Source organism: Micrasema longulum, unplaced genomic scaffold (assembly GCF_059751315.1).
Source record: "Micrasema longulum isolate JH-2025_06_02 unplaced genomic scaffold, ASM5975131v1 h1tg000783l, whole genome shotgun sequence".
Classification (NCBI taxonomy): domain Eukaryota; kingdom Metazoa; phylum Arthropoda; class Insecta; order Trichoptera; family Brachycentridae; genus Micrasema; species Micrasema longulum.
In genome coordinates, this window is record NW_028277976.1 from 98,419 (window position 1) to 112,261 (window position 13,843).

General features: G+C 32.7%; 1 protein-coding gene across 1 annotated transcript in view; it reads left to right on the forward strand.

The window, feature by feature from the left end:
* The window catches only part of LOC148279012 (uncharacterized), an 88,794-nt gene that overhangs the window by 5,356 nt on the left and 69,595 nt on the right, over positions 1–13,843 (forward strand). The window contains exons 2-4 of the mRNA XM_088230574.1: positions 3,110–3,196; positions 9,916–10,234; positions 13,039–13,207. Coding sequence (XP_088086700.1) covers positions 3,110–3,196; positions 9,916–10,234; positions 13,039–13,207 — 575 coding nt within the window. The remainder of the gene's footprint in view (positions 1–3,109; positions 3,197–9,915; positions 10,235–13,038; positions 13,208–13,843) is intronic.

Genomic DNA, 13,843 nt, shown 5'->3' on the forward strand with positions numbered 1-13,843 from the left:
AATTCGTTTATTTATTTATTTAAAGAAAACAACAAACGTAAAAATAAACCACTGTTTACAAATAAACCAAAATTATAGGGTAGTTATTTTTGTTTTTTATATATTGCTTAATACAATGCCATAAAAAGCAATCATTTGTAGGGCCACTCCGAACTACTCCACTTTAAAAAAGTATAATCGGCAATAATAATGAAATTAAAATAAAATATCTAAATAAAAATAAATAAATTTAAGTCACATAAAATCTTATTGCCTACGGATTTACGCCGAGTAACCCAAGGACCTGTATTACAATGGGAAGTAAACATTTATTTTCAACTTTATCTACAAAATAAAATTGAGTAATTGAAAAATACAATACGTATGTAATTTTAGACGTGTTTTATTACAGGTTGCCGACGAAGATACTTTAAATTTTCGTACAAATATACACATTTTCATACATAAAAATTTAATTGAATTTAAAACGTCTTGATATGAACCAATGAAGATAGCATTAATAAACGCGGCCTTAATTGATTTATTTTAAAACAAGAGAAAATAATAAAAAAGTTTTTGATTTCCATGAAAGAGTAAATTCTGCACAAAATCAAACATGCAAACCATAATACCGTTTCTCCCGAAGGGGTAGGCAGAGAGGATAAAACGCCATATCACTTTGTCATTGTATACAGACCTAGCTTCCACTATGTTTGTCTAAACTCATGCATCTTATTCACGCGCAAGAATATTTACAACTATTTAAATAAATATTCTATTTCATTCTAACTAAAAATATTTAGGTATTTCTTAATTTAAGAGTTTTATTCTATTTTTACGAAAATCGGACTGCTTTCACAAAACTAAAGACGGATTGAGACATAAGTTTTTAATCAAGAAAAAAAAAATCAATTCAATTACTTCAAAAAAATGCAAAAGATTTTTTTTTTTTGTTAAATTCGCAGATTGGATTATATTTACTTAGAGGCGTGTTATACAAAACAAAATTTGAAACAATTTGATAAATATGATTTCACATTACAAACAAAGTTGAAAAAAATAAGGAAAACATTTTAAGCCTCACCAGAAATCTTTTCGACTAAGAAATATTTTTTAAAGGTGTAGGTTCCGTCCAAAATCCATTTACTTGATTTACGGAGGCAAAAAGCTTTTTATGTAACATGCAAATGATTCTAAAGCCTTAATTCTACTCCGACCTTTGAATTTATGGTCGGAATCAGAGAACAAGTACTGTTTTAATTAGATATCGCAGATAATATATTAAAAGTAATTTTGCATAACTTTTTGTCTGTGTCCGAGCGGCTGAAAAATACAGTTCTTTCGTAGGTTTAACCAGAATTCTGAACGAGTGTTTTTGGCTAAATAACTACAAATAAAATTTTTGAATAAGAAAATCCCGCCTTATACTGCAGTGAGTGGCGTTTTCACCTACCACGCTTAAGGTAACAATAATTTCTGAGGGAGTGAAGAGTTAATATGACGAGGGAGGAAGTACTACAGAAATGATCCTGTGAAGTACAGTCAATATGAGATATTTGTTAATGAGGTGGTTTTGGACAGAAATATTTACGATCATTGTATTGCATTATGGTCACGAGAAAGAACCACAATACCAGACCAAAACCTACCATGTAAATTGCTAAACTCACAACGAAAGGGACAATAAAAGCAGTAGATTTAAATTCAATTAAAATCGCGGTTCTGATAGGAAGACTCTCGGTTATTAAAACAGTTTTCAGGAATTTATCAGTTGTTTTTACACTGCGATATTAAACTAGCACTCAAAACGTAACATTTCTATAACAGATAATCGTGATAAACCGCATTCAATTTTCATATATTACAAGAGAAATGAAGTACATTTCATTGAAAGATATACAGAAGTCTAGGCATTTTCAAGCATTATAACCTATCATTAGCTAGTTCGAATGGCCTTTTTACGCACTATATTCCTTCAATATTTTTATCTGTTGATCTTTGTGAAGTTAAAGAGTTGAAACCTTCATTGATGCAGGAGACATTTTTACCGAATTATTTCTCCCCCATGCTAGGTAACGCAACGCCCGAAAATATTTATCATTTGTTATACTTCTTCTTGGACCTGCTGGTTTTATCAACATATTTTGAGTCTATCCAATTTTTCGTATGCGAGAACTGGATGTAATCCTCTTAGGAGCTATAAATATTAATATATTACAACAGAGATGAAGAACATTTTATTAAGGTGAATATAGAAGCCTAACAGGATTTATTAATTTATTAACATAATTTGTTTTGACAAACCAAGATTTTCATTTAAAAATATGATTATCAAAAGGTTTTCATCTTAGGAGCTTGAAATCAAACCTTCATTAGTCGGTCTTCAAAAAATAATATCATGTACTGAATTTAGGGAAACGTTGCCGGATATAAATTTACTATATTATAAGGAAGCTTTATTGGTTTATTTAATATACCGGCTCAATTTTATTACACCATAAAAAGTTAATTCCAATTCTATTACCATTTTTTTATTTGTTTCTATCAATTTATTGAAAAAAATATTAAAACCAAACAATCAAAATAAATTATCGTAATCATCATCATTCCTTTTTTGCACCCAGTGGCACATGAAGCCATTTTTAGCCGATTTAAACCATTTGAAGCCATTTAAAGCCATTGTAAGCCATTTTAAGCACATTTAAATTTTGTACGGCTTTAAAAAAATTATAAATGACCGAGAAATTTGAATATAAAACTTTGCAAAACTCAAGAAATTACAAACACGCCCACGAAAAATTTCAACGGATATAAATATAAACGAAAGATGGATTGTGATTTTTTTTTTTATCTTAAATCTATAGATAAACTCTTTTGATTATTACAAGACTTAAAAATACCCCACTACTTATCATTGAAAATAATGACAAATGAATAATAGTACTTTGTGATATTTTTATTTCTCCATTACAAAATCTACACGTTAAATAAATTATTAACCACATTTATACTTTTGATGCGGCATTTTAGTTCATGTATTTTCAGGATGAAAATTGAGTAATAAATTATCATGAATACCATTGTGCGTATTTCAGACCTGGGAACTGAAAAGTTCAATTCTGTGTTTCAGGCACTTTCAGTGCCCCGCGCACCCCGACCTGCCGCCACCACCCCCGCCGCCGCCACCAGCCATAGCACAAGAAGGAGCACCTCACAGGTAATAATCACGTTTATCTTTTTACTCCTATCCTCGCTTAGTGGTGTATAGCACACTGCATCGGTACACCGATTTTGCGTATCAAATTATCACGATACACAATATATAAGTATTCTTTGAGATTACGCAGCGAGACGTTTTAGTTGGTTCTTATTTATTTTCATGATTCGGGTCTCAACCCATTTACGTATTCTGTCCCCATTTGAGGACACCACTTACTAAGCCAATAATTTGTTTTTTTTTCACTTTTTATAAGAAAAAATCTTATTTTCCTTTTGGCATACATGTCACTGGATTTTAAAATGTGCCGAAAATTACAGTTACTTGTTCAAATTTGACATTAATCCTCAGATAACTTCAATGCAGTTACATTGTCTGCTGGTGAGTTATTATTTGCATCGTTTTTTCACGGTATTTTTATATATATTTTTCAAAATTTTACTAAAACAAACGTTGTAATTTTTTTATTATTAGATGATTTACGATTCTTCATTCCTCTTTCATAATAATATTGTGTATATTTAGTTAGTGAATAATACCTACGCTTATTTGGTGATAAGTTATTTGCTATTTATTGCATTTTTTTACAGTTTCAAGCAACACAATAATTGGTAAAATAATGTTCAGGTCATCGAACAACTATTGAGGATTAAAAGAAGCCTCAATTTCGATTCTCTGAGAGGGAATTGAACAGGTGGAATATGATTTAGTTGTGATACCTCCAGAACTAAGCGCATTGCCAGATGATGAAAAAGGGTCTGATGATGATCTAGATAGAGATAATATGCCGAATGATATACTCGAAAGCGTCAAGGTATTAACACAATTGCCAGACGAAGATGAAAATGATTGGTATAGCAGTGATGAGGAAATGGTGTCACAAAAGAGATCCCGATTGATAGATCTGGAACATCCACATTGGAGGAAATGCAATCCACAGTATTCGGAAACATCTAATTTAAAAAAAAATGTATGCGTAAATAAACGAGGAAACGCAATCGCCGCACTAAAAAGTAGATATTTTTTAAAAACTTTTCGATACTGAAGTAGTGGACCTTATAATTAAGGGTTCGAAGCTCTATGCTAAACAAAACAACTAACAAACTTTTGATCCGACTGAAATAAAAAAGTTATTTGTGAATTCTGTTACTAACAAAATATCATAAACTTCTAAAAGAGACTTCATTGGTCATATGACGAAGATTAAGGTCTGGGTGTTATGGCAAAAACAATGTCTAGAAATAGATTTTTACAAAAACTTAAAGAAATTTGCATCTAGCTAATAACGATCTCGCTGCATCATCTACGGATCGCATGTTTATCTCTGTTTTAATATGTCAATATTAACAGATCCCCGGAAAGTTGAATCCAGTCCTTATCTACCAAAATTTGGACAAACTCAAAATATAGTTTGTTTTAAATTAATAAAGGTCTAATGAAATACTGTTGAATAATAAAAAAAAATATTTTCACTTTTTGGCAGCATAGAAATTATGTTTTAATTTATAACATTAACTCTTAAAAGACTCTGGTAAATAATTCCTTTGCGAGCACTGATGTTAAAATTGTATTACCACAAGCAAAAGACAGAATATTCTTATGTTAAAAATTTTACACAAATTATCAGTGATACAGAGAGCCATGGAAAGGAGAATGCTGGGTATTTCGTTGAGAGACGAAAAAACCAATACATGGATTAGAGCGAGAACAAAGATCACCGATGTGGTCCATAGGGCTGCCAACCAGAAATGGAGCTGGGCTGGTCATATAGCCAGAAACACAGACTCTAGATGGACCAAAAAAGTCCTGGAATGGCGATCCAGAACGGGTAGAAGAAGTGTCGGCAGGCATCAGACAAGGTGGTCTGATGACATAAGACGAGTTGCAGGAAGTAGTTGGATGCGGTTGGCTCAGGATAGGGAAATATGGAGACTAAAGGGGAAGGCCTATGTTCAACATTGGACAAGAGACGGCTGATGATGATGATGATGATGGCAAAATAAATCACAATACATAAATTCGCCAATCATTTAAGGTGCGTGCCTGCATCCCCCATCACTGTCAACAACCGACTGAATACTTTATCACAAATATCGACCACAGAACTGCGTCTTTGTTTTTTTGTTATGAATTCTATCTTCATGCTCTCTCTCGTATACATATTTATTGTGTTATATTGTCGTCACATTCATTTTTTGCGTAGCAAGGATAAATATTTTTTCCATTAAAATCCAGCATACTCCAGTCATACAAATTTTACTTTCCAAATCCGGTGTGAAAATGTATATTTGGAGATAACAAAAAATAGAATTTCATCATTTAAAAAAATAAGAGAGATGCATCAAGTTTTGTATCATATGTAGACTAGGGTGACATCACAGCCACACAAGAGTTAAATTCTCTTCCAAACGGTTTATTGCATTTGCCAGGCCCCTAATACTTGGCGATTTGGTTCAATTTTTAACATTGTGACCGTTTAGTTTACATTTATAACAATAGAACTTTGTCATGAGTTTCAGCGACACAATTATCGAGAGCAAACATGTCGCGTTTTTGTAAAGACACACGGTTTAATAATTTATTTTTTTCAATTAATTTTTATGAATCCATTTCAACTCTTTTTATTGGTTTTTGTATTATGTGAAATTTCTCTATTAGGTGAAAATAAACTCGTATGCAATGGTTACAATTGATTTTTTATTTAAGCCTACATAGGAACTTTTATAATAATTTCAAGTAAAAACAAGAAAACATATCAACTTAAGTAACAGGTATATCCACGTGTTTTCAAAAGAAATTGAATTTTCAAATATCTGAAAACGAGGCACGAGAACAGAACCTCAAGTTGTACATTAAAATAGTTTTTATTAAAATAGGTAAAGGCTAAAATATTTCAAGCTCTCAAAAATAGCGATGAAAATCCACCTGAATACTTCAAGTTAAATAAGAAGCACGCTCAAAAAATACACTATGGATACGTTTCAAAACGTGCTTCAAAAACGGTTTCACGTGAAATATTACGAATTGTTTTTCTGAAAATCCTCGGAGATTTTGTAAAAAATTGTTTTACAAAATTTACAATTTATTTAATTGTTGTATTCCTTCTTCAAAAACATTTAATTCAATTTTGCAAAAAAAAATCTTTTCCCAAAAAAAAACACAGTTTGGAAGCTGAATGAGTTTAATACATAAAAACAACTTTTTTTTCTGGAACAGGGTTGTTTTCAAAGGTAAATGAGTCCATGTAATCCGTTGACATTTGTACAAAAGGTATTTTATATCACCCCTGTGGTGTGATGGTTAGCGTGTTTGAATGCCGCAGGTTACTTGTTAGTTTATTGACAAGGTTGACGAGAAATAAAAATATATTTTAGGAAATATCTGCTACTCTAAATGGCATTAAAATTCAACAAGGTTTATTTATAATACTTACATAAATATATTGCTAATTAATAAATATATCGAGTTTGTACAAATATTTGTACAAAGCTACTGGATATACACCTCCGTGGCAGTTATTAAGGATAAATAGGGCATTTAAAAAAGGAAGTATCGAAATACAGGCATTAACAGGGGTTACTACCTGTCCTTTTTACACCATTCTGCTTATTTTCGAACTTTATTGATTTTTTGATAGTATGTTGCTGAAATAATTTAGTCAGATGCAACTTATCCGTATTGGTAAAGGTTTCAATTCTTCAATTTAACTAAAATCAAAAGACGACAAGAATCGTAGAAATATGGATGTTCAAACATAGCGGAATGGTCAAAGGAGTGATTTGATTATACTTAATCTTATTTGTATACGACCACTTACCGACTTTTCCATATCTACTGGTTTCGAGACGTGCTCGTATCTTCGTCAGGATACCCACCACATAAAATATATTCATAACCTAATCAGTGCATGTAAGGGTTGCTTACTAAAATGCATAGCATGTTTGTTTTATATTTTTGTGCAAAAACTGTGGTGAAGGTGTTAAGTGGGTTTTGCATATTGGTTGAATTTGTGTCCTGACGAAGAGACAGGTACGTCTTAAAAACGGTTGAAATTGAAAAGTCTCTAAGTGGTTATATAATATATTACATAACATTTAGTAAAATGTTTGACCACAAAGGTAATGCATTAAATATTAATTATTTTTAAAGTCTGGTTTGACTACTATTCTTCCGTCATTACAAAAAAAGGCAGTTATTTTCAAAAGTCATATTTTCAAATATGAACTCTTTTTGGTATTTATCAACTTATTGGAAAATTAAAAAAATAAATAATCATAAGAAAAAACACAGTAATTCAATTGTTTCTGACGGGCGCTGTGGTGCAGGTGGTTAGACGGCCAACTGTAAAACTGACGTCGCGGGTTTGATTCCCGCCAGCTGAAAAAAAAAATCTAAGAATTTTTTTTTTCTCATTTGGTCTGAATGTTGTGTGTTTTCCATTACCTCCACCTGCTGACAAGCCTCAAAATATTGTCATTGCTTAAAAACCTTTAAAAACATATCGTTTTTCGGACTGAAATGATTTTTTTACTGCTCATTGCGATATATTACATGGTTCAAAATTTATTGTAAAACATTACCTCGTTTTTAACTGATTTTAAGATTTTTGTGAAAAAACTGCCTTTTTGCTAATGATGGCAGTATTTAGGATTCAATATAATTGGAAAGTGCTTTGAGTCCACTTCAAGTAAACAATGTTTGTATCGGGCAACGTAAGGCAACAGCGCCCGCGGGTAAAATGTTTCGAAAACCTATCAGACTAATTGAGATCCAACCCGCTTGTCCCACACTCCCCAGAGAAAAGGGGTTTACCGAGGCACTCTGAACAGCCACCGTAAACAGGCAATTTAGTGATTAGTTTTTGGCTCAGGTTTACTTTATTTTCTTTATTCTTTCTGCGTACCTTTTACTATGTATCCTTGTTACGCTTTATAGCGAATCGATCCCAGGGGTCGGTAAAGAAACTCTCGAATCCTGGAATTAACGTGTCTAATGGAGGTAAAGAATATGTAAATCAAAGGGCTTACTACAATCGACTGTACTGTTAAAAGGTGGTAAAACTTTCAAATTGCTTAGCAAAGATACGGTATTAAACGAAAAACTAAACAAAACTGACAATAAATGTAAGCCCATAATAAACAACATGGTCCTTTTGTTTTAAATACATTAAATGTTTTTAATTTAAATGAAAGCATGGCTTAAACAGAAAAAAGGAAGTTTGCCAATATTTACCTTAACACTTTGTATCCCGGAGCCGTGTAAAAACGTGATCATATAACCACGTGTTGTGTCCCGGTCCCGTGTTTTCACGTAGTTTACCAGCTGTCTAAAAAAGTGCATTTTATTAACATCTAGAGAATTTAGTTAGTACTTGCTGGTAAACCACGTGAAAACACGGGACCGGAATACAACGCATAGTTATTATAATCACCCGTTTACACGGCTCCGCGATACAAAGCACAAAAAAGAGTGAAGCCCTGTAAATGTGCGAGCATTGCAATGCGCAATGTGGTTCTCCATAAATGCCAATATTGGCAGAACTATCAATGCAAATAATACTTGTTTAATTATTTCAAATAAATCTGAGAAGTTTTAATTGATTTAATTCAGTATTTTTGTAATTACGACACTTTTAAGAAACCCTTTACAAAGCATAAAAATTCACAAAAATGGGCCGGGCACATGGTAAATTTTATGTGTATTTGGCATAGAAAGATGCAGAATAGAAACTGGTGTAACGGTGTTTCGGTATTTGTAAATATTTTTCCATCTCTTCGTGTAGTGATTTAACTGGTGACCATGCTTGGTAACCTCGATTAGAATACTGATTTGCTTTACATGAAATAATTTGAATGTGTCCAAACTTAAGAAAAAGTTTTGGATTAAAAAATAAAGGAATTATGTCAAGAATATATTTTTATACAAGTGGAGAATTTTTTAAATAAAAATACAGAAATATCACACACTACAAATACCGATAAAAATACGTGAAATGGATTTGGAAAAAACAAATATTTTTAAAATTGATATGGAGTTTGAGGGAAAATATTTTCATTCATAATTTTGAAAACAAAATTGTTAAGAAATACATTTCAATTAAAACGCGACACGTTTGACATCGACAAAGGTGACATCAAGATTTGTGACGACGTTCTATTTAAATTTAAGCGGTCACAAACAAATGCTAAATTCTAAACTAATCATGGCGTATTATGGGCGTGGCCAATGCAATGAACCGTTTTCGCGGAAATTTATTTATTTATGTTTTTTCTTCTACTAAGTGTATTTATTTTAACGCGACAGTATTTTATAGATCCGTATTAATTCAAAATTGTAAAAAAAATTATAATTCCCTTTTGTGGAAGCCTTATAGATTCTGGAGGGTCTTATGTCCATGGTGATTTTAATTCTTAGTTCATAAAAACGAACTGCCCAGATTTTCACATTTTTTTTTGTTTTTCACTACAACATTTAATTATTTGTATAAAATGATATTTACTTATGGAATTATTGTCATATTACAAACTTCACCACAACTTTTTAGGTATCCCAAATCCAAACCCGTTTCATTTCATACCTTTTGGATAATACATAATATCTATAATTAAAATTGGATTATTCTAACTCTGGGCGTTTTTCATGTTATTTACGAATTCTTTAAGTGCTAGTTTTGATATTGTTCCAAAATATACTTTTCATTTTGAATCCTGTTTGTGCAGGATAAAACACGTCAGCTTCGCTCGCTCCCACACACTGACCTCCTTTGAAGATGCCGCATCCATCAGCTCGAGACGCATGCGCATCCACGACGGAACCGAGCGCCTGCTAGACAACCGCAAGAGACCAGAGATGCAGCACCAGTTCCAGGAAACCCAGCATCAACTCCAGCCCCTTCAGCCTCCACCAGGAGCCAGTTCGGGAATGCAGCAGATCGTGATTCCGCTTCCTCAGCAGCCATTTGCTCCAAACTATCAGCCAGTAATGTCACAGGTCGGGCAACCGTTTCCAGCGCAGATTCCCGTCAGCCATTTTCCGCAGGTAAAAACACATCTATAATGAATCTCCTGAATATTAAAAATAATATAACTCGTTTTTTTCTCAATACAAAACTTACTGAAATTTCAATTAAGCTCTCAAAAACTTATATCCTTTGGCGTTTGAAACTTTTTGGTATCGTGTTCAACCAATTATTTAATTTGGAAAATACTATCGATTTTAAGCCGTGGAAGTTACAGTATCAATGACCGAACTGAGGTATTTAACATTGTCCTCGCTAAGCATCCAAAAATAACACATGATCCGGACGGGGGGACCAAATGACCCCAGCGCCTACTTGTATATAGCGTCACGAGAAAAAAAAATGGAAATGTATATGATCGTGCAATAATTAATTTATGTTTTTACGTACACATATTTTACTCATTCGTGAATTTTGTTCATTTTTGTTAGTTTGCCGAATGCTAGTTCATCGACCCGAAGTAAAATCGACCCTTGTATTATTTTTGTCTTTTTTTGTTTTAATATTTAACAATTTTAAATTTTTAAAACAACAACAAGGAAACGCTTATTTTTGTTATTTTCACGATTACAAAAAAGAAAGGGCAAATAACTTTAATAATACTCGAGTTATCGAATTAAATCGGTATATGGGGGATTCGAATTCCCCCTTCGGTCCGGCTAGGTTAAAAGGCTTTTATTACTCGAGTTATTTTAGTTTACGTAATCGACATTTATCGTATGGGTAATTTAATCAGTGATATTTTGCTTGTCGACCTTTTTGAAAACTCTTTCTGGATAACCCACATAAATTATTAAGGAGCATCAATAAGTTTTTAACTTTGCTCGACGGTATTTTTGCTTAATTACTCAATTTCACAATTGTCGACTACATTTTGACTTTGTAAGGTAATCCTTTACTTTACTGAATGCCGGTGATAGATTAAATATCAAAGCTGTGCTTAAAAACTCCTTTGCACGCGGTGTTGAATCACTGTATTACCGCAACCAAAGATGGGACATAATGAAGTTCAGACATTTGAAGAAAAAAAACGCGGAGACATACAAATATTTATTTTCCATAATTTATAAAATAAAATATTAGATAATTTAAGTCTGTTGTAGCCAAATAATTATAAATACGCTAGTCATTTAACCAGCGTGAACAATACTAACACAACCTTTTACATATATATTTATACTCAAGGACACGTTTAAAAAGTTACTTAATATGACATTTGTGATTATTATTAAGAAACTTTCTGGTCTGTCTTTTAACTTTGTTTATATTTTGTTATTTATTTATTTATTTATTTCGACGGCTTACGCCTTTGACAAAGTATAAAACAATATTGAAAAACATTATAATGAAGCATAACACCTGTACACAAGTATAGAAGTATATATATATGTATATATATATATATAACATATAATAAATTCAGCAGAAAAAAATGAAATACAAAGGAAAATTAAATAAGAAATTATAACATAGGTATGCAGCAAATTAACAATAAATAAAGAGTTAAAATGTAAAAATTATTGAAGTAACAGAGGCGATGTATCTTAGTGTTAATAGTAAAACACATTTTTATGATTTAGAAAATAAGTTATTAACAAGTAATGATTTTAAATGTTTGTCTGTTTTAACTTTGTTGACTGTATGTTTCTGTAAGATAAATAAAAAAATAAATTTATCGTGGTATTGGCATCACTTCTACACCTTTGATTAGTCTACGCATAGCAAAGATAAATTTATTTTGAATAATAAAATCCACCATATTCATGCAAATTTTACTTTGCAAATCCGGTGTGTAAATGTCTATTTGAATATTATAATACTATTACGAAAAATTCTACTTCATAATTTGAAAAAAATAAGATAAATATATCAGGTCTTGTATCCTATGTAGACTCGTGTTACACCACAGCCACACAAGAGTTGAAAAAATACATATACTTGTCTAATCAAATTTTAAAAACATTTTATTTTCTAACAATATTTTGAGATTTTCCAAATGTTTGTAAACAAAGGACTGGATTTTACCACTAGGAGTCATCAAGATTAACAAATTACAACAGAGAAGGAAAACATCTTAGAGGAGGGAAAATAAAAGTCTAGGCATTTACAGGACTTAAAACCTGTCGTTGGCTTGTTTAAGTGACCACTTAATGTTCTCCATCTCTGTTGTAATTTTTTAATCTTAATGACTCCCTAGGGGGTGAAATCTAGTCTTTCATCTACAACATTTGGAAAATCTCAAAATATTGTAATAAAACCAACTGGTCCAAGAAGTTAAAAAATTTAAAAAATTGTTTCCAGGCGTTGCCTAGATGTGAAACAATTCGTTATATTAATCTCTTCACAACAATAAAGGTTTCAGCTCTTTAACAGATGGAAGAATTAAAGAAATATGGATTTTGAAACATAGACACAATGGTGAATGTAACGCAGTGTGTGAAGTGGCCACTTGAACCATCCAACGACAAGTCATAAGCCCTATAAATGCCTTAACTTCCATATTCCCTTATCTAAGATATTCTCTATGTCTGTTGTAATTCGTCAATTTTATTTTCTGATTACCTGCCTTACAAGGTAAGCCTCAGCAATTTTCTGTAACAAAATGCGTCATTAATCATGTCCTTCGCTAACTGTTACTAAAAGTTTGTAATCCATTAATTTATTTACATTATGAAATTTTTGCTGCCTTGAACTTCCGCAGCAAGTTGTGGAAAACTTTTGGTTCGGTAAAAAGGTTACTTAGCTGTCCAAACACCCCAAGGAATTAAGGTATTATATTGAGCTCCTGTAGACCTGAATATTAATTAGTTTTTTCTCTTTTTAGAATCAAGTGTTCCTGAATGGACCCGTTCCCGTCCACGGGCAAATTCACCCCGCCATGGTACCCCCGCATTTCCCTCCACAGCATCTGGTGTCGATGCACGCCCAGCATCATGTTCCCGCTACTCCGCCAGTAAAAGGACCTCAGGAAGATACCAAAGTCGTAGTCCTCGGTAAGCCCATGTGAATTCAAAAACGATAATTATATTCATGGTCTGGTTTTGTTCGCGTCTAGGCCAGAGATAAATCCAGAATCCTGGACTAGTGTTTCCGACTCAAATCCTGAAAAGGGAAATCGGAAAGAGGTAAGTTCGCTTCGTTGTGTACCGGTTGGCGCGTTTGCATATCTTTATTGAGGTTCCGGGTTTGATTCCTGGGATATTTAAAATGAAATATTGATCAACGAGGTCAAACGACCAAGTATTGGTACCTGAAACGTAAAGCTGATCTACAGATAGTGTTTTTCTGGGTTATTATGCCGTGTTTGTGGGCTTTGCATTGCCGACGTTTCGGAGCACATTGCAGTGTCCATCTTCAGGGCTGAATGTATGAGTGTAGTTTTTAGTGTGTTTAATTGTGAGGAATTTGTACCGTGTCGCAGTCGGGCAATGTATGTGGTTAAGTGTGTGGAGTTTGTACCGTGGGCTTTGGAAGCACCGGGTACCATGAGGTTCGTAGTCGTAACCCATCATCCCTGTTTATGTTATTAGGATGCTTGTATATTTCTATGGCTTCCTTTATTAAACGGGCTTGATGATTTTTGGGCTTTCCAAGGACATTTGGCTCAAATGAGAAATTATGCCCTGTTT